The sequence below is a fragment of the Psammomys obesus genome, unplaced genomic scaffold (assembly GCF_907164565.1).
Source record: "Psammomys obesus unplaced genomic scaffold, mPsaObe1.curated_primary_1811, whole genome shotgun sequence".
NCBI lineage: Eukaryota > Metazoa > Chordata > Mammalia > Rodentia > Muridae > Psammomys > Psammomys obesus.
The window spans coordinates 12,782,756-12,804,363 of record NW_026585742.1 but is presented as its reverse complement, the minus strand read 5'-3'; the positions used below and the strand labels follow the sequence as shown (position 1 = coordinate 12,804,363).

The 21,608-nt window shown below is 40.5% G+C and overlaps 1 protein-coding gene across 1 annotated transcript; it reads left to right on the top strand.

Moving 5' to 3' along the window:
* The first annotated feature begins 983 nt into the window (after positions 1–983).
* Positions 984–21,286, top strand: Rfc3 (replication factor C subunit 3). Its single transcript, XM_055599150.1, has 9 exons — positions 984–1,136; positions 2,430–2,567; positions 5,140–5,207; positions 6,554–6,651; positions 16,283–16,464; positions 17,075–17,211; positions 17,286–17,384; positions 19,542–19,611; positions 21,000–21,286. The coding sequence occupies exons 1-9, from the start codon at positions 1,050–1,052 to the stop codon at positions 21,189–21,191; spliced, it is 1,071 nt and encodes a 356-aa protein (XP_055455125.1). The 5' UTR covers positions 984–1,049; the 3' UTR covers positions 21,192–21,286.
* Positions 21,287–21,608: the final 322 nt, after the last annotated feature.

Below are 21,608 nucleotides of genomic sequence, written 5' to 3'. Positions count from 1 at the left end.
ACACACACACACACACACACACACACACACATGCACACACACACACACACACACACATATCTCTTTTAAAAAGTAAATATGCAATTATCATTACAACTTGAAAAGCACATTTTTGAGATGTGCAGCTGAGGGGCATCATGATGATGTGGCCTTAATATGCAGAATATTTTCTCAAGTATTTCACAGTTTTCCTTTTAAGAACGTTTTGAAACGTTCTCTGTACAATATAGCATGTTAATCCCGAGTATTCTCCCCTATGGTCCTGCCTTTTTTGATTTCTTTTGTTTTCAATTCATTAAGCATTCCGTGTAATGGAGATAAAAAATAAAACGAAATTTAAAATTATTCTTCCCTCCAATATTTTTTATATAAACTCTCCTGGGTGCCCCCCTTTGTGAGAGGAACCCAGCAATCAATTTACAGTGAGAAGAACAACGTTCTAGAGGTAGAAAGATGGCTCAGTGGTTAATAGTATTGGCTGCTCTTGTAGAGGACCTGGCTTCACTTCCCAGCACTCAAGTGGCAGCTCACACCCCTCTGTGACCCTCTTTTCAGGGAATCTGATATCCTGTTTTGACCTGTGAGGACACCAAGAACACAGAAATGTCCATTGAAATTTAATTTTCTTTTCTAAAGAAAAACAGCTCTACATTTAAATAAAGTTAAAAGTTAACTTTTAAAATTTTTTCTGTGGTAAAAATTTGAATGAAGTTAAGAAGGAAGGAAAAGAAGGAAACTTCGTTCTCCTAAACACCCAGATTGGACGCCCTGACTATCAGAGACGCTTGTTTAATTTTGCCGAATGTTTTCTAAATTGCCACAGAGGGTGAGCACAAATTGACAAGGACTGCAGCATGAACCCAGTGACTTGCGGTGTAGGGGACTGCGCGCTAAACCGGCTACTACATTAGTCCCCATTCAGACTCCGTATACTCCCGGTCCGGAAGTCAAACACTGCCGGAAGTGACGTTATACACTTTGGCGCTCGCGGGAAAAACTCTTATCCCGGGCTAGGTGGCGGCAAACCGCGTAGACATTCGCGAGGTGCAATGAGCCTCTGGGTGGACAAATACCGGCCGAGCTCCCTTGTCCGACTGGACTATCACAAGGAACAGGCGGCACAGCTGCGCAACCTGGTGAGCAGACCAGAGGGAGATCGCCATGTTCAGTAGCTTCCTACAAACCCCGCGGGAGGGGAGTCATGGGGAGGAAGAGAGTGAGAAGGCGGGCACCCCAGTGCGAGGGTGGGAGTCAAAGTGACAAGTCCTCCAAAATGCACAGTGTCTGCTGCGGGGGTTCCCTTGAGCCTTGTGTGGGGATCTGGAGAAGGGCAGTTAAGTGGAAAATAAGGAGCAAGCCCTGGATGGTGGGGTGGCGGCGTGTGTGTTACTGCAAGGGGCAGATAGGGTTGCCTGCCACAGACAGCTAGCTAGATGGGAAGCTTATGGAGGTGAGTGTGCTCTGTCCCAGTTACTAACCTCATCAGAATCACAAAGAAGTCCTTTCCCAAAAGGAGCAATTGTTTTAACAAATACCGATATCCTCCACGTATATGAGAAGAATCTAGAGTGAAGTGGAAGATATGTTTTTGTTGGTAATGCATGCAGTAATTTAAAATAGAATATTATACTCTTTATGGATACCGGTTTTCCTTACACTAGCTTTAGCGTTAAGTTTCCCAGAGGCAGGATGAATACATTTTATTGGATTTCTGTGGCTGCTTGTACAGAATTGGGATTATATTTTTAGAGCAGGGGTTTAAAATATTATTCCTTCCTGTTAATAAATTTGCCTTTAAGTCGGGTGTGGAGGCACACTCCTGTAATTTTCAGCACTCAAGGAGGCAGAAGTAGGTGAGTTCCAGGCCGAGTTGGTCTGCAAAGTGAGTCCAGGACAGCCAAGGCTACACAGAGAAACCCTGGTCTCTCTCAAAACAAAACAAAAACAAAATTTGCTTTTAAACAGTCTGCATCTTATTAGACTAAGCCCCCATACCTTTAGCGCTCCTTAGTTTGATAAAACTTATTACTACTGCTTTTTTTATAGCTTTGCATCCCTGATCTTAAGTGAAGTGCTCCTGTATGTCCCAAGTGAACTTTCAAAGAAATCAGTGCACCTACTTCTTACTAAGAAGACCATTTTGGGGAGCCTGGGCATCTATCAAAGTTACAGAGACCTGTTCCGAATTCCATCAGCCTTTATTTCCAAAAGTGCTCTTTACGTAGCTTACTTAGGGAGTTCCAATAGTATAATGCCTTGCATACTCTGTGTTGTGCCTCTAAGTTAGGGTAAATTAGTGCTCAGAGTTTGATACATTTTCTATTGGAGTTGGATTGTAAACAAAATAACTTGGTACTTTAAAAGTAGTTTGTTTAACCTGGATCATCCCACTTTGACTAGGGTAAAATGTGGTGTTCTTGTTTTCTTAGGTGCAGTGTGGAGACTTTCCTCACCTCTTAGTCTATGGACCATCAGGTGCTGGAAAGAAGACAAGAATTATGTGTATCCTACGTGAACTGTATGGTGTTGGAGTGGAAAAATTGAGAATTGAACATCAAAGTATCACAGTAAGCATCTCTCTGTTTTTCCTGAGACAGGGTCATTTTGTAGACCAGGCTAACCTCAAACTAGCAGAGAACCACCTGACTCTGCCTCCTAGAGTGTTAGGGTTAAAGGTGTGAGCCACTGAGCCTGGTCACAGTAAGCATCTGATGTCATGGCTTGACAGACATTTCTGGTGGGGATTTTCTATCCTGGTCATGTATATATCTCTCCCCACCATGGATGCCTAGTGTGTGACTTAATAAATTGTGTGTGCGTACCTGTGTGCATGTATGCATGTGTGTGATGAGTACAATAACCACTGTCAGTTCTCCCTTTCCATTTCTTTGCCATCTCCTAAGCCAGGCTGGCTGACCTGGGAGCTTCTGGAGATTTTCCTGTCTCTGCCTCCTGCCTCCTTCCTAGGGTGCCCTGGAGGTTGCATTAGTGCTTCTAGTGTGGAGCCTGGGGATCTGAACTGTAGTCATCATGCTTACACATGCACGTGCAGCAGCTACATTCTATTCAGTGGTGTTCCCTGTTCCTGACATGCCCTTCTCTTAGGTGCTCCTTAGCCCAGTGAATTAGGAGTTCTTTACAAATGGTAGTTTATAGCGTGCCTTGATGATGCATGTTCATCTCTTACTGTGGCAAGACTGTATTTGTTTTGAAGTTATGAAGAGACTTTTCAAGTCCTTCCTGGCCTATTTTCAAGTCTTTCATGGCCTCTAATAGAATGTCTTATGATATTGCGTATTGAGAAAGGAAAAATACTGGTAATGCTCTTAATAGAATCTTCAGGAGGGTAATGCTGAGTTAACTCAAAAGAAACATAAGACAAAAGAGCTAAACAAATAGAAGTGTCTTCTCATTTGGAAGACTTAATATGAGTTTTTTTTCCTCCAAGCTACAGTATAAATTTCAGTCAAAATCCAAATGTTTAAAAACTATGATGCCATCCTAAATTCCCTATAGAGAATACATTTCTGAAATGAGACAGTTATAAAGAGGATAAGTGAAGTGAGTGTATTTCTTCCTTTGTCTTATCTGTGGAACCAGATTGTTTAACATAAACTAGCTTAAGGGAAGGTTGATCTATTTGAAGGGAGGAGAGACAGACAAACAATGAGTGACTGACTGAGACTATTTTGACTATTAATGTTGAAAAGTAAAAAGTTTTGTGGTGAAATCCACTTTACCAACTTGAGTCCTGGGTTTGAACTAATTTTAGAACATAAAGTCTGTGGCTCTACTGTTAGGCTATGGTGAGGCAGAATAGTTAATGGGATACAAGTGTATAAAGGAAGTGTATAAAGGAAGAGCTTCCTCTGACAGTGAAGGTGGGGCCAGAGTCAGAGGCAGGAAGGAACTAGGCACAGATATCCCTAAGGCCCCACTCTAGTCCCACAGTTTACCTCTTCTAGGTAGGCGCTCCCTCCAGAACATCCCAAAATAACAGCACCCACTGAGGACTGAGGTTCCACACTTGAGTCTGTAGGGACATAACATATTCAGTTGATATTGGCTTCTTTTACAAGATGGCAAATCAGGGTTTAACTCTAAAACAATTATATAATGATTCTACCTGTGAAACAAAAAGCCTACAAACATGCAGAGTGCTTTTCAAATTAGTGAAAAGGATTGGTTACCTTTTGGAGGAAAGTAAAGATGAATCTTGTGCCATACAGTTATGAAGTTTGGTTCTGTGTGATTTAAAAGCTTACACTTTATGATGAAATACTTAGAGTGGCACGTCTTAGACTTTGTGAGCTACCTGATGGACAGGGAGGCCCACGAAGAACATGGAAACTACAGAAATGATGTGGATATTTGGTGCATGTGACTTTAGGTCTGTAAGACGAAGGATAAGCTGAACTTGCAGAGAATGATTGTCATAGAGTATTTGAGGGGCACGCCAGACCAACAGCAGGAGGGCAGCTTGGTCAGAAACAAGATGTAATCACAGTAAACTGTGAGTGGCCAGTGACATGTAATTGGAGTTCTGGGGTGGCCCGGCAGTATGAGTCTGTTTTGCAAGATCAGAATCCAGTCAGCGAAACTGAATAGCCAGACATGTTAGTTCCTCTTTCAGCTGATTGGTCTATAGACCAGTGACACAGACACACACAGTGTCAATAATATGAAAATCCATATGGGTAATTAGCTGTAGAACATGCATGTTATAAATTGATATACAGTCATGACCTCACCAGTTGTCTGAGAGGGACTGCAAAAACACATTATTAAGTGAAAAAAAGCAAAGCAGATGTATATAAAAAAAATTCCCTCTTTATATTTTTATTTTCCATGAAACACCCTCTGAACATATATATATATATTTATATAAATATATATTTTTTATATAATATAAAAATATATGTATTTTATATATATAAAAATATATATTTCTCTTAATATATATATTAAGAAAAAATATATATTATATAATATAAAAATATATGTATTATATATATAAATATATATATTTCTCTTAACTTGGAAGACTGCAGATAGTTGACTGTGGTGATTTGGTGATACATGAGAAAACGGAAGACAGCCAATTAATAAATGTTGAGCAGATTCTTGTTTCATTCACAGACTCCATCTAAAAAGAAAATTGAAATCAGCACGATTGCCAGTAATTACCACCTTGAAGTTAATCCCAGGTAAGCTGCTACTAAATATTTTTATGAAAGTAATTAGAAATTAGCAATGTTAACAAAAACAAACAAACAAACAAAAAAACCAAAAACAAAAAACCTTACAGTCATTGTCCTCCAGCTTAGAGATTTTTTTTAATAGTGTTGTACATGTGTAAGCACAGGATACATAGCAGATTAAAGTAAAGATTTATGCTTGACACACAGGCTGGTGCTGACTTGCTGTGTTCTTAGTTCATTGAAGTATGATGTATCTACAGAGCTCGCTTTTTCCATAGTTACGTGCATGAGTTCTTCTGAGCTATTGTGATTTATTCAGTGCTGATGAGCATCAGCAAAGCTGTCTAAGAGTTGATCCTGTTTGGAATGAGTATTTCAGACACTGACTGTAGGTTGCCAGATTTCTCTTTGACATATCTTCTGTTTCATTGTTTCAGTTAGGGTATTATGATAGCCACCAGGCATTGTCTGGATGCCTGCTGAGATATAAAATCCAGGTCCTGCTTGGGGTGGTGGGTGGGGGAAGTGTGGAGTGGTGGGTATGGGCACCATACTGGGACTCATGTTGCAGACCAGAGTCTGGAAAAGTGTTAGGGTTTTGTGTGGCCTGAGGCATTCTTAGAGGAGTACAGATCAGAGTACACTACAGATCATGTCACTGAGGTGAGTGTCTGTGTAAGTGGAGGGAGTGGAAGGAAGAGTTTGAAGATCTTGTGATTGTGGGTTTGGTGGCAGTCTCTGTGTTTTCTACATAAACCTCAGAGTAACTCTGAGAAGGTTCATAAAGGGAAAGATCAGGAATCAGCTCAAATTATAAAACTAAATATATTTGCTCCATAGGCTGTTTGGGAAACATTATAGCTTCTTGGTTGGGAAAATGATCACCAGAGTTCAGATACTGTGATACAGCCGTAGCAAGTAGAGTAAAACTTAAGGGCTATGTGATAACTGAATAATTGACAAATAAATGTAATTAGTATCAAGATATTTGTTAAACGTGGATTTGCTGCTTAAGAAATAATGAATTACTATAAGAACACTTAATGTTTTTAGTGCTAATAAATTTTAAATTTTTTAATGAGTCTAAAACATCTCCATTTTAAAGATTTTTAATTATAATTAGATATTACTAGATTCAACGAAACATTTCACCACAAGCTCTTTAATTGTAGCCCCGTATGGGTATACTCTGGAGACTGATGGAAGAGGATAGCAAATTCATAACCATCATGCCTTCAAAACCAAAACAAAAGAAAGCAAATCTCACAGTTTTCACTTAGTAACAGAATAAGAATGAGGGAATAATACTTGAGTATTTACTTCCATGTAACCATCATTCTGCTGTTGTGTAGTGATGCAGGGAACAGTGACCGGGTCGTAATTCAGGAGATGCTGAAGACAGTGGCACAGTCACAACAGCTTGAAACCAGCTCGCAAAGAGACTTCAAAGGTATGTGTTGAGGAGGCTTTTTGTGAGGCTGCTGAGCTTCAGTGCTCTTTTTTTAGGAGTCAGATTCATCAGTCTGGGTATCCTTGCATAATCCCAGCACCAGGGAGGCAGAGGCAGGAAGATCTCTGAGTTCAAAGCCAGCCTGGTTTACAATGTGAGCCAGCTTTAGGATGGCCAGGGCTGCATAGAGAGACCTGTCTCAAAAATAGGACAAAAAGATAAATGAATGTGAGTCTTTTTCTTTGCTCCTGGTGTTCAGTCTTGTGCCTGCGGTGCCTGTTTAACATTTCAAAGCAAGATAATGGGAGCACATCTCATTTAAAATAAGAAACAACATGATTTCAAAATAAGTGGTTTATGACCAAAGTTTCTGGTGTCAACTATGAAGAAAGAAAATAAAAAAAAAAAAAAAACCTAGCTGTAATCACATATCCTAGATAGCCACTATTGATGGTTATGTGCCTGCCAGTATTTTTTATATGGATGTAATTCTTACACATAAGATTTTCTGATGACAAAAATGCCATCATTTGATGCCTTTCATAAAATCTGTCAAATTCATCATCTGAGGGACAGTATAAATTTGTATTTCTCTAAAACATTTATCTAATATGCATCCTTGTCATTTTAGTGAAAATAGCATTTTTGTATTTTCTTCTGTATGTATATTTATTATTTGAGTTATTTGTAGTTATTTTTATCCCATTTCTTTTTTTTATTTTTTTATCCTTTTTTAATTTTTTATTAATTACACTTTATTCATTTTGTATCACCCCATAAGCCCCTCCCTCCTCCCCTCCCGATCCCACCCTCCCTCCCCTTTCTGCATGCATGCCACTCCCCAAGTCCACTGATAGGGGAGGTTCTCCTCTCCATTCTGATCTTAGTCTATCAGTTCTTGTCAAAAGTGGCTGCATTGTCCTCTTCTGTGGCCTGGTAGGGCTGCTCGCCTCTCAGGGGGAGGTGATCAACGAGCAGGCCAATCAGATTATGTCAGAGGCAGTCCGTCTTCCCATTACTATGTAACCCACTTGGACACTGAACTGCCATGGGCTACATCTGTGCAGGGGTTCCAGGTCATCTCCACAAATAGTCCTTGGTTGGAGTATGAGTCTCTGGGAAGTTCCCTGTGTTCAAATTATCTTGTTCTGTTGCTCTGCTTGTGGAGTTCCTGTCCCCTCCAGCGCTTACTATTTCCCACTTCTTACATAAAATTCCATTCACTCTGCCCATCAGTTGGCCATCAGGCTCAGCATCTGCTTTGACAGTCTATACTGCAGAAGCTTTCAGAGGCCCTCTGTGGCCTCTGAAACAGGTTGTTTCCTGTTTTCTTCTGGCTTTCAGAGGCCCTCTGTAGCAGGTTCCGAGGTTGTTTCCTATTTTCTTTTTCTTCTGATGTCCATCCTCTTTGCCTTTCAGGATGGGGATTGAAATTTTAGTTAGGGTCCTCTCTTTTGCTCAGTTTGTTTAGATGTACAGATTTTAGTGGGTTTATTCTATGTTGTATGTTTATATGAGTGAGTATATACCATGCATGTCTCTTTGCTTCTGGGACAACTCACTCAGGATGATCCTTTCCAGGTCCCACCATTTACCTACAAATTTCATTATTTCCTTATTTTTCATTGCAGAGTAATACTCCATTGTATAGATGTACCACAGTTTCTGCATCCATTCTTCAGTTGAGGGGCATCTGGGTTGTTTCCAGCTTCTGGCTATTACAAATAAAGCTGCTACAAACATGGTTGAGCAAATGACCTTTTTGTGTACTTGCGCCTCTTTTGGGTATATGCCTAGAAGTGGTATGGCTGGATCTTGAGGAAGCGCTATTCCTAGTTGTCTGAGAAAGTGCCAGATTTATTTCCAGAGTGGTTGTACCAGTTTACATTCCCACCAGCAGTGGAGAAGGGTTCCCCTTTCTCCACAACCTCTCCAGCATGTGTTGTCCCTTGAGTTTTTCATCTTGGCCATTCTGATGGGTGTAAGGTGAAATCTCAGGGTTGTTTTGATTTGCATTTCCCTAATGGCTAATGAGGTTGAGCATTTCTTTTAAGTGCTTCTCTGCCATTCGATATTCCTCTACAGAGAATTCTCTCTAGCTCTGTTCCCCATTTTTTACGTGGATTACTTGGTTTATTGCTTTTCAGCTTGTTTAGTTCTTTATATATATTGGATATAAGTCCTCTGTCAGATAAAGGGTTGGTGATGATTCTTTCCCAATCTGTAGGCAGTCGCTTTGTTTTGATGATGGTGTCCTTTGCTTTACAGAAGCTTTTCAATTTCATGAGGTCCCATTTATTGATTGTTGCTCTTAGAGCCTGTGCTGTTGGTGTTCTGTTCAGGAAGTTTTCTCCTTTACCAATGAGTTCTAGGGTATTCCCCACTTTTTTTTCTAGCCGCTTTAATGTGTCTGGTTTTATGTTGAGGTCTTTGATCCACTTGGACTTCAGTTTTGTGCAGGGTGATAAGTATGGATCTATTTTCATTTTTCTACATGTAGACATCCAGTTGGACCAGCACCATTTGTTGAAGATGCTATCTTTTTTCCATTGTATGGTTTTGGCTTATTTGTCAAAAATCAGGTGACATTAAGTGTGTGGGTTTATTTCTGGGTCTTCTGTTCGATTCCATTGATCCACCATTCTGTTTCTATACCAGTACCATGCAGTTTTTATAACTGTTGCTCTATAGTATAGCTTGAGATCAGGGATGGAGATGCCTCCAGAAGATCTTTTATTGTAGAGGATTGTTTTAGCAATTCTCGGTTTCTTGTCATTCCATACGAAGTTGAGAATTTTTCTTTCCAGGTCTGTAAAGAATTGTGTTGGTAATTTGATGGGAATTGCATTAAATCTGTAGATTGCTTTTGGTAAGATGGCCATTTTTACTATGTTAATCCTGCCAAGCCATGAGCATGGGAGATCTTTCCATCTTCTCATACCTTCCTCTAATTCTTTCTTCAGAGACTCTAAATTTGTTTCATACAAGTCTTTGACTTGCTTGGTTAGGGTTACACCAAGGTACTTTATGTCATTTGTGGCTATTGTGAAGGGTGTTGTTTCTCTAATTTCTTTCTCAGCCCTTTTGTCTTTTGTATACAGGAGTGCTCCTGATTTTTTTTGAGTTAATTTTGTATCCGGCCACTTTGCTGAAGGTGTTTATCAGCTGTAGGAGTTCCCTGGTAGAGTTTTTGGGGTCACTCATGTATACTATCATATCATCTGCAAATAGTGATAATTTGACTTCTTCCTTCCCCATCTGTATCCCCTTGATCTCCTTCAACTGTCTTATGGCTCTAGCAAGGACTTCCAGCACTATGTTGAAGAGATATGGAGAGAGTGGGCAGCCTTGTCTTGTCCCTGATTTCAGTGGGATTGCTTTAAGTTTCTCTCCGTTCAGTTTGATGTTGGCTATAGGCTTGCTGTATATCGCCTTTACTATGTTTAGATATGTGCCTTGTATCCCTGATCTCTCCAGTACTTTAAACATGAATGGATGTTGGATTTTGTCAAATGCTTTTTCAGCATCCAGGGAGATTATCATGTGGTTTTTTCTTTCAGTTTGTTAATATGGTGGATCACATTGATGGATTTCCGTATATTGAACCACCCCTACATACCTGGGATGAAACCTACTTGGTCGTAGTGGATAATATCTTTGATGTGTTCTTGGATTCGGTTTGCAAGTATTTTGTTAAGTATTTTTGCATCAATGTTCATGAGGGAGATTGGCCTGAAATTCTATTTCTTTGTTGAGGCTTTGTGAGGTTTAGGTACCAAGGTGACTGTGGCTTCATAAATTGAGTTTGGTAATGTTCCTTCTGTTCCTATTTTGTGGAATAGTTTGAAGAGAATTGGAGTTAGCTCTTCTTTGAAGGTCTGGTAGAATTCTGCGCTGAAGCCATCTGGTCCTGGGCTTTTTTTGGATGGGAGACTTTTGATGACCGCTTCTATTTCTTTGGGGGATATAGGACTATTTAATTGATTTACCTGTCCTGATTCAGCTTTGGTAAGTCAAATCGATCAAGAAAATTGTCCATTTCATTTAGATTTTCAAATTTTGTGCCATATAGACTTTTGAAGTAAGTCCTAATGATTGTTTGGATTTCCTCAGTGTCTGTAGTTATGTCCCCTTTTTCATTTCTGATTTTCTTAATTTGGGTGGTGTCTCTCTGCCTTTTAGTTAGCTTGTCTAAGGATTTGTCTATCTTGTTGATTTTCTCAAAGAACCAGCTCTTGGTTTCATTGATTCTTTGAATTGTTTTATTTGTTTCTAATTGATTGATTTCAGCCCTGAGTTTGATTATTTCCAGCTGTCTACTTCTTTTTGGTGTGTCTGCTTCTTCTTTTTCTAGGGTTTTTAAGTGAGCCGTTAAGTTGCTTGAATGAGCTGTCTCGAATTTCTTCTGAAGGCACTTAGTGCTATGAACTTTCCTCTTAGCACTGCTTTCATTGTGTCCCACAAGTTTGGGTATGTTGTGTCTTCATTTTCATTTAGTTCTAGAAAGGCTTTAATTTCTTTCTTTGTTTCTTCCCTGACCCAGCTATCATTTAGTAACAAGTTGTTCAGTTTCCATGTGTGTGTAGGCTTTTTGGTATTTGTGTTGTTGTTGAAGTCCAGCTTTATTCTGTGGTGATCAGACAGGATTCAAGGGATTATTTCAGTCTTCTTGTATCTGTTGAGGCTTGCTTTGTGACCAACTATATGGTCTATTTTGGAGAAGGTTCCATGAGATGCTGAGAAGAAGGTAAAATTCTTTTGGGTTTGGGTGTAAAGTTCTATAAATGTATGTGAGGTCCATTTGATTCATGACCTCTGTCAGAGATATTGTTTCTTTGTTTAATTTCTGTTTTGTTGACCTGTCCTTTGTTTAGAGTGGGGTATTGAAGTCTCCCAGTATTAATGTGTGGGGATCTATATGTGGTTTAAATTTTATCAATGTTTCTTTTACAAATGTGGGTGCTCTTGTATTTGGGGCATAGATGTTCAGGATTGTGATGTCTTCCTGGTGGAATTTTCCCTTGATGAGTATGAAGTGTCCTTCCTCATCTCTTTTTATTAATTTTGGTTGAAAGTTTATTTTATCAGATATTAGAATGGCTACTCCTGCTTGTTTCTTGGGTCCATTTGCTTGGAAAGTCTTCTTCCAACCTTTTACCCTCAGGTAATGTCTATCTTTGTGCCTTAGGTGTGTTTCTTGTATGCAACAGATTGCTGGGTTTTGTTTACGTATCCATTCTGTTAATCTGTGTCTTTTTACTGGAGAGTTGAGTCCATTGATATTGAGAGAGATTAATGACCAGTGGCTGTTAGATCCTTTGATTTTGATGTTGGCTGTGTTCATAGGTTGTGTGCTTGGTTGCTTTTTGTTTTACTGTAGTAAGGTTAATTATTTCCTGTGTTTTCTTGACAGAAGCTAATTTTCTTGGGTTGTATTTTCCCTTCCAGTGTCTTTTGTAATGCTGGATTTGTGTGTAGGTATTGTTCAAATTTGTTTTTGTCATTGAATATCTTGTTTACTCTGTCTATGAGGACTGAGAGTTTTGCAGGGTATAGTAGCCTGGGTTGACATCTGTGTTCTCTTAGGGTCTGCATGATATCTGTCCAGGCCCTTCTGGCTTTCATAGTTTCTATTGAAAAGTCAGGTGTGATTCTAATGGGTTTGCCGTTATATGTTACTTGGCCTTTTTCCCTTGCAGCTGTTAGTATTTTTTCTTTGTTCTGTATACTTACTGTTTTGATTATTATGTGGCGGGAGGATTTTCTTTTCTGGTCAAATTTGTTGGGTGTTCTGTAGGCCTCATGTATCTTTATTGGCTTCTCCTTTAACTTGGGGAAATTTTCTTCAATGATTTTGTTGAAAATATTTTCTGGGCCTTGGAGAAGGGAGTCTTCTTTTTCCTCTATACCTATTATTCTTAGGTTTTGTCTTTTCATATTGTCTTGGATTTCTTGGACGGTCTGTGTCAGGAATTTTTTGGATTTAACATTTTCTTTGACAGATACATTGATTTCTTCCATTGTATCTTCTACACCTGAGATTCTTTCTTCCATCTCTTGTAGTCTGTTGGTTATGCTTACCTCTGTAGTTCTTGTTTTCTTCCCTAAATTCTTCCTCTCCATTATTTCCTCCATTTGTGTTTTCTTTAATTTTTCTAGTTTTATCTTCAGGTCTTGAGTTGTTTTGTTTACTTCCTTCACCTGTCTGCTTGTATTTTCCTCTTTTTCTTTTAGTTCCTTCAACTCTGTCTCTTTTATTTCTTTCAGTGATTTAATTATTTCTTCTGAAGGCCACAAGCTGTTTGGCTGCATTTTCCCGTATTTCTTCACGGATGGCCCTAATCTGCTTGTCTTTATCTTCCTCCATTTCTTCACGGATAGCCATGATCTGGTTGGTTTTATCTTCCTCTAATTCTTTACGTATTTTATTTGTTTCCTCTGTTATCCTCTTCATCAACATAGATGTAAGGTCATCTTCTTGATTTTTCTATTATGCTGCATTGTTCAGGGTTGTTTGCCCCTGGATGGCTGGGTTCTGGAGATGCCATATTGCTCTGTCTTTTGTTGGTTGAGCTTTTATGCTGACCTCTACCCATTGGGCTGATTTAGGTGTTGGCTGTTAGTTTCTGTACTTCCTGGAGTCCTGAGGTAGGGAGTATCCCCTTGGCCGGAAGGTGATTTTTCCTGAAGGAGTCCTCCTCTGCTTTTTGGTTATGGTCACTGTATGGCCAGTGTTTCTCAGGAGTTGCCACTGCTCACCTCAGGTTTATAGCCCTGAGTTGTAGCTGTGGTCTATGTTAGGCAGGGGGGGATCTCCTCTTACCCATAGAATTTCTCAAGACAGCTGCCCCACTGCTAGGTTTCTTGTTATAAATTTAGTGTGCTGCTGCTCACTAAATTTCCATGTACAGTCCTCTTGAAGAACCTGCTGATTCCCTAGCTGTGGGGTTTTCTCCCAACAGGGAAACTCAGTCTGTTATCCTGGGGTGCACAGTTCTGTCCGGGAAAGTGAGAGGTGCACTCAGCAAGTCTCTGGGCCAGAGGCTGATTGCTCCGCTCTGGACCTGGAGAATGTGCACCTAGGTTGAGTTGGCACCTGGGGGCACTGCTCTGGTCTGGAGGCTGGGTGCCTCTGGACCAGAAGCTGTGTGTCCCTGTCTGGGATGGCAGCTGCAGGCACTGCTCTGTTCCAGATGCTGTGGGTGGAGCCCTCTTAAAGGACCTGGGATTCCCACAGTTTTGACAGTCTAGCTAGGGATAACTGGTTGATCCTTGGCACAGTATCTGAGGGCTGCTGTAATGGCTCTCTGGCTTTTGTAGGTCTGAGGATGCAGCTGTGTGTCCCAGTGCCCTAGGGGAACTCAATAATGGCGCTCCTGCCTGCACTAGAGGCTGTTTGAGTCCAGGAAGTGTTTTGGTGCTGGGTGACCTAAGCGTTAGAGCTGATGACCCCCTCCGTTGGGGGTTTCCTCCTGCCAGAGATACGCAGTCTTTGCTTTGGGGATCGCTGTTCTGTTTGGGGTGGCGAGTAGAACCCACAGGCACACATGCCCGCTTGTGGCTCCGCCTTTCTGGCCGTTCGGAGCCTTGGCGGCTCCCTAATCTGGATTATTTTCCCTAGACCGTTTCGGGGTGGGGCTGTCGGCTGAGTGCTCTGAGATCAGAGCCGTTTCCCTCCCTGTGGGTTTGCACCTGCCAGTGAAATGCAGTCTCTGGTTCCTGGTGCCCTGGTGCCCACAGTTCTATCTGAGGCGGCGAATCAGGCGTGCAGGCGCCTGGGTCCCGGCTCTGGGTCCGGGCTGGCTCTTGGGGCACCAGTGGAACCCGAGTCTTTTCCAGGGGATGTCTGGGTAACCTGAGGTCGGTCCCAATTGTTTCCTGCTCTGTGGGGTTATCTCTCGACTAGGAAATCCAGTCTATGGTGTTGTGGGCCCACAGTTCAGTCTAGGACCATGACCAGATCGCGCTGGCGTGTAGCTCTGGGCTGACGACCAATAGCCTGGCTGAACCGGGATCTCTTCTGCGGTTTAGCCGGGTGAGTTAAAGCTGATTGAATCCCCCACTGTGGGGTATCCTCTCACCTGTGAAACACAATCACTTGTGTTTTATGGCCGCGAGTTCTGATTGCTGGTCACTGTGACAATCCTGCTGTGCTGCTCCTCAGAATGAGTGTCCTCCCGGCGCCGCCATCTTGCCCCGCCACCCAATTTGTCATCCCATTTCTTTTGTATGTGTGTATTTGTGGTGTATGGGTCATGATGAGATACACGGTGCAATGTGAAAGTGCATATGGAGGATGAATATTTTCACTCCCGTCTTCCTAGCTTCATTCTTTATCTCACCTCTGAGGTGGAGTCTCTCAAGGGCATTGAGCTCCTTGGTTATGCCTGTCTGGTTCCTCAGCTCTTAATGTGAGTACTGGCCCTGAACTTAGGTACCCATGCTTCCAAAGTTAGGTTAACATGTTTTTCCAATAAATTTATTATTATATGAAAATAATGGTTTTCTTAAAACTTTGAACTCAGTTGTTTTCTTTTTTGTGTTGACAGTTTTTATAAAATGTGAATTAAAAAAAAATTATGCTTTCTTGTAGTCTTTGAAAGTAGGAGGCCAGAGAGGGATTTTCTAGGCTTGGATCTTAGGTGGTCCCTATGTTTTTATTTTCAGAAAGCAACAAAGCACATGACACTGTGCTGAGGTTTGTACCCTTTTGTTTTTCCTGCCACTCTTCATCTTTGTCCTTGTCTCTTCGCTGCTCTGCTCAGTCTGCTCCCACTGCTGGACTTTGTGGGGTATCATCTCAGCATTTTTAGAACCAGCCACTTGCCCACACTTTACTGTGTCAGGGTTCTGTGTTCTTTTCCACAGGTTGGGGCCTGTGCGACCTCTTCCTGCTTGTAACTTCTTTCATATTGGCAGTAATTTTCAGTGTGTCTCATGGACAATTTGGAACAAGTGTTGTGGATTCCTCTTTTCTCTCCCATTTAAACATGATGTTGCTTCTTTGTCACTGTTCTTTCCTATCAGCTTAAATGTGGTTGTAGTTTGACTTAGATGTTTAGGTTGCTGTGCCTACGAGCATATTTAAGTGGAACCCTGCTCCTACTGCTGTCCTTTGGAAATACTTTGTTAATATAATACAAGTTTTGAAAGTTACATTCATCCCCTGCCTCTGCACCATTCTGAACTACTTAAGACTGACAGGTCTTAGGGTGCATCCAGATGCAGTCTTTATGTGCATTCTTCCAGATGCTCCTGTTGGTTGTACCCACTGGCTAGGACTCTTCCAATAGAGATTTCCAAAGTCTTAATGATTAATGAATTCCTTGGATTTTATGATGTATCACAGCATATCCTTGTCTTATAGCTTTGTTACCAGTGGTAAAGGCTAGAGTGAGAAGTCCTGATTTAATTTCATTTTGACTAATGGTTCTTAGTCTTGTTTTATTATAAATTTTCAGAATTAAACATATTCTTCTATAAATCTGATTTGTCTTTTTCAAAGGTAAAAGTAGACTATCGTGCATCCATTTAGGATTCATGTGGATTAATGAGGACACAGAAAAGACAGGAGCTAAGGCTTTGCCTCTCAAACCTTAACTGGAAGCTGGTTTTGTTTCTTTTGACCCAGTGGTACTATTGACAGAGGTGGACAAACTGACAAAGGATGCTCAGCATGCCTTGCGCAGAACCATGGAGAAGTACATGTCCACCTGCAGGCTGATCTTATGCTGTAATTCCACGTCTAAGGTGATACCCCCGATCCGCAGTAGGTGCCTGGCAGTTCGTGTACCTGCTCCCAGCATTGAAGACGTAAGTCAGGTTAAGCTTTCCAGAAGTATGTGAGCTCCAGTTTTGTTTCTAAACCATGGTGAAGCCTGTCAGTCATTGGAGGGTAGCTACAGGCCAGCATCAGTGGGTGACAAATGATGGCACTATGTTTCGTGTCAACTACAAATACAGAACATGCTCTCTTTCATTTGTCTTTTACTTATAACAAATGAGTGTTTGCCAAGCTATGTGAAGTCTCCTCAAGTAGTTAGTGTCTTCTACCTCAAACTGATTTACTTAGTTGTAGAGGGAGATGGGAGCATTGAGGAAGTAGATGATTTGAGAATTTGTAGTCCCCCTGGGGAGTCAGTGCATTGTTTCCCCTTTCATCTTGACAGTTGTCAATCAAATGTCCACGTTTCTCACAGTAGACAGCTTTCCCACAGTAGACAGTAGATAGTGGAAGATGGTATGCAGCAGGGCCATGTGCTGTCACTTGCCTGCTTGTGGTAGATACTGAAAGATCGGACACAGCAGGACCATGTGGCACCCTGTAGGAGCAGAGGAACACTGATAGGGTTGCACAGTGATGTTAGCAGAAGTTGGACATTGCCTCACTGTGCTTTTTTCTCTTTGTTAATATGTCTTACAGATTTGTACTGTGTTATCCACTGTCTGCAAGAAGGAAGGTCTGGCTCTTCCATCGAAATTGGCTCATAGGCTGGCCGAGAAGTCCTGCAGAAACCTCAGAAAAGCCTTACTTATGTGTGAAGCCTGCAGAGTGCAGCAGTAAGTGAGGCTGTGCCATGGGAAGCACTCTGGGGCATGAGGGTGTGGTGTTGACTTAATTCTCTGTTTCTTAGATATCCTTTTACAGAAGACCAAGAGATCCCTGAGACAGATTGGGAGGTGTATCTGAGAGAGACTGCAAATGCTATTGTCAGCCAGCAGACGCCACAGAGGTAACAGTATGAGAGAGGCACAGATTCCATGGTATTTACAAGCATAAGTCAGTCTTGAGCCTCATTTGAAAGCGAAAAAGTAGCATTTAAGATCTGAAATATAGTGGCCACAGTAGTTAGTGTCTAGTTTTAGCCTTTCCTTAATCTGTCAACATGTAAAATTGAATCTGATTTATAAAATATATTTTGGGCTATTTCCTTTTTTTTTTTTTTTTCTTTTCCTTTTTCCAGAATGTTTAGTAGCTTAGTATAGTGCACAACATAAAGTGCCTATTGTATTCCAGGCTGAAAGAACAATTGTAGTTGCTGTAACTTCTTTAAAGTTGATGCAGAGTGTGTTAGAAAGAAAGCTTCCAGCCCTTGTCCTGCCTAGCCAAACCTCCTTGCAGGCAGCTTTTCCTTAGATTTCTAGCCTCTTTATTTTGTCATGGCAACACTTTTTGTTGTCCTGCCAAGGGTGCTTGTGCTTTGTTACAGAGATGTGTGATGTGGTCCAGAACTAGAAAACACCACCTATGTCCAAGCATAGGATCTGTGAAAAGAAATACAAAGTACTTGGCTTCATTTTTGTCACAGACTCTAAATTGTTTTCATCCATGTCTGTGGCCTCTTAACTCAGTAGTGTACAGTACTGAAAATGCCTCAACTGCTGGTTTGCTTTATGGCAGCATAACTGAATAAGATAGTCTCTTTATCTAAATAACTTTGTCAGTTTTGAGGTTTTCCCTGCTGTTGCAGTGTGTCATTTCTTCAGGCTCATGGTATCACACAGCCTCATCCATGGGCTTTAGGGGGAGTTGATCATTTTAGTGTGCAGAATAAACTTCAGTGCAGGAATAAGGCATGTCCCTGGTTTGGATGAGAATAATGGTGAGAGGAGTGAGTGTCTGTGTTTCTCTTTTTGGTTGGTATCTGATAAGTTAGGGTTTTATAGGGGTCTTAACAATGTGAGTTACTGGAGGTAGTTACTGAGACATCCTGGATACAGCTGTGTTATTGCAGCAAAAAAAGGAGTTTGAATGTCTTGTTTTTGAGAAAACTTGTAAATTTTTAAATCACTATCTTGATTTACCTGGAATGGAACATCCGCAGTAGCTCACTCAGAACCTTGGTAGTTGTTTTTTATTTTGATTCAGGTAATGTATTATAGAAAGACAAAGACAGTTATTTTCTGAGTTTGGAGGATATCATTATTTATTGTTGTTCTGATATGCAATGTGCATTTCCTTCATACCCTCTTGGAAGTGTCATAAGAGAGGCCTGCATTAAGAGCTCAGAAGTTTATCACCTGTGCTGGTTTAGCCTGGCTGTACTTACCTGGGAGCTCTGGCCTGTCCCTTCTGTGAAGGTCGGCTTTGTTTCCCCACTATATTGTTTATAGACTAGGTGATCATACTTTATATTCATATCATCTTATTACTTGTGTGATTGACTGGTGACTGCAGTCTTTTCACAGCCACTCTGTAGATACTTTAGCATAAAATTCTGTCTAAAGAAGATGCATAAAAATAGTACCTGATATGTCAGTAAAGGGAGTGTCTCCAGTTCCTGATGCAAATGAGCACAAGCTTTACATTTCTAGGTCTTTTTCCTTTCCTTTTAAAATCCTCCCCACCTCCCGTGTGTGTGTGTAAGTCAGAGGATGACTATAGGGAGTCCATTCTCTCCCTTCGCCATGGGTTTTAGGAGATCAAACTCAGGTCATTGGGTTTGTAGAGGAAGCAGATTATCCACCAAACCTGTCAGGCCAGGGAATTTTGATTTTACTCTAGTAGTGTTGTGAGTGATACAATAAATAGCCCTTATTATAAATACCTACTGTTAAAAAAGGCATTAAAAAAAAAAAAACTTTTTAAAAAGTGAACTGTTCCTTGGCCGTAATGGTATATCCTAGGAAGCTAAGGAAGGAAGATTGTTCCTGTTTCAAAGCCAGCATCAGCTATGTAGTGAGGTTCAGGCTACTTGAGCCACAGAATGAGACTGTCCAAGAAGAAAAATGAAAATGGCTTGGGCCATCTCATGTTCATATAGCAGCTTCTGTGCATCAGGGTAATAAAAGAAGTGAAGTAAGAAAATGGACCTGTACTGGATGGTATATTAAAATTGTTCCTTGCTTTTTTTATCAACAAAAAATAGCAGTTCTTTTGTTTTATATAGGCTCCTTGAAGTTCGTGGGAGGCTCTATGAGCTTCTAACTCACTGTATTCCTCCTGAGATAATAATGAAGGTAAGTGAGTTCATTTTACATCTTGACCTTTTATAACAACTGGACACTGGCTGTGTGATCATAGAGCTTTTATAATGCTATGATATATCATTATCTCTAACATTTCATTAATTCTGACATATTGATTTATTCTCTGCTTTGTAACCAGCACCATTAGGGGACGACTGAAGGAAGGAGGGAAGACTTCCATTAATGCTTTGAATAGATTTCTGTTCTTTTTACCTAGAACAAGTGCTGTGTGTGGATTTAGTTGCTAGTATGTAGTCTGTTCATTCACTAAGTTTTCATTCAACAGTATAGGATAGATGATGCCCCATTTTATGACTTTATCAGTTTCTTGAAGATGACCTTTATTGCTAAAAGTTTGAATTGCTTATAGATAATTGTAATGAATGTGGCAGTAATTACCTTTGTGCTTAGATCCTTGCACCCTTATGCAGCTACATGTAGTTGTTTTCAAATTATGATTGTTTTCTTCCTGATAAACCCATCTTAAGTTGAACATGTCCTGTGTCAGAATGCCATAGCCAGATATTGTGGCCACACCTGTAGCTCCAGCCACTTGGATGAGGTATAAGCATCTCTTGAGCACATCAGCTTGGACAACAGTGAGACCTGGTCTCAAAGAGTAGAAGAACATTTAGTACCACTTACCCATTGAACAGCACAGATTATTGACTGTTGCCGTCAAGGTGGTTGACTGGCATGGTTCCCCACTTGGTGCCATGGCCTCAAAAAGCTATTGCACTACATATTTCTAGAGTAGAAAAATATAAAAATTCATGATACAATTAACTTAATTATTCCTTTTAATTTTTAGATTATAATATACCATTTTCCCCTTAATTTCTTCACTCTAAGCCCTCCCCATTTCCCTTATTGCTCTTGTTTCAAATTCATGGCCTTTCTGTTTTTAACTGTTGTTATATACATATATGTATTTGTATGTGTGCATTTCTAATGTACGTATATATTCCTAAATGCATAGATACAACCTGATCAGTTTGCATAATGTCAGTTGTATTAAGATACAATTTCTGCTGCTTGTATTGCCTTTTGCATCATCAGAAAAGCCAAAAAACTCATGCAGGGGCTTTCTTGGGAAAATGGAAAGCCTTGAATGAATACCTGGTCTTATTGTACATGATGTTTTAAGTTTTTTGGCTTTGATGAAGAATACACAAAAGAAGTAACATCTCTCTTATACATATATGCATACATTTGTATTTATATCTTCACCTGCATATACATGTAAAAACTATATTAAAAGCTTTACCTTTTTTTGAGCTAGAGGCATAAGCATGTTTTGTTATTTTTCCTCATGACTGTCACGCTTACTTCCTGTAGGGCTATTTTTTCCTCAAGACTGTTACGCTTATTTCCTGTAGGGCCTACTCTCAGAACTCTTACATAATTGTGATGGACAGCTGAAAGGGGAAGTGGCGCAGATGGCAGCCTATTATGAACATCGACTTCAGCTGGGCAGCAAAGCCATTTATCATTTGGAAGCATTTGTGGCCAAGTTTATGGCACTTTATAAGAAGTTCATGGAGGATGGACTGGATGGTATGATGTTTTGACTCAGCCAACAGCTCTTCCAAGCACTTCAGAGACTAGGTTTATATAAATTTATGCTGGGGCTATGGTGACAATAAACTAACTTTACTTACCAATGGATTGTTGTGCTGTTTTGTTTTGTTTTTAATTCTGTTCAAAGTACAAATCTCATTTAATTGTTTATTTTTGTATATATGAGTTTTTTGCCTGTATGAGTATGTATTTCTGTGTACTGTGGTGAATGCCTGGTTTCTGAATGCCAAAAAAGGTTGTTGAATCCTCTGGAACTGGAATTACAGGTGGTATGAGCTACCATGTGGGGCCTGGGAACCAAACCTGGGTTTTGCAAGAAAGCTTTTAACCTCTTAGCCATCTCCATAGTCCATGAACTATAAAAGACATCCATGATCTTTAGTCTTTTAAGATGATCCTGTCACAAA

Coding starts and splice junctions, on each gene's coding strand:
- Rfc3 (XM_055599150.1), top strand. CDS start 1,050: ATGAGCCTCTGGGTGGACAAATACCGGCCGAGCTCCCTTGTCCGACTG. Junction 17,212..17,285: donor GAAGCCTGCAGAGTGCAGCA/GTAAGTGAGGCT, acceptor TCTGTTTCTTAG/ATATCCTTTTACAGAAGACC. Junction 17,385..19,541: donor AGCCAGCAGACGCCACAGAG/GTAACAGTATGA, acceptor TGTTTTATATAG/GCTCCTTGAAGTTCGTGGGA.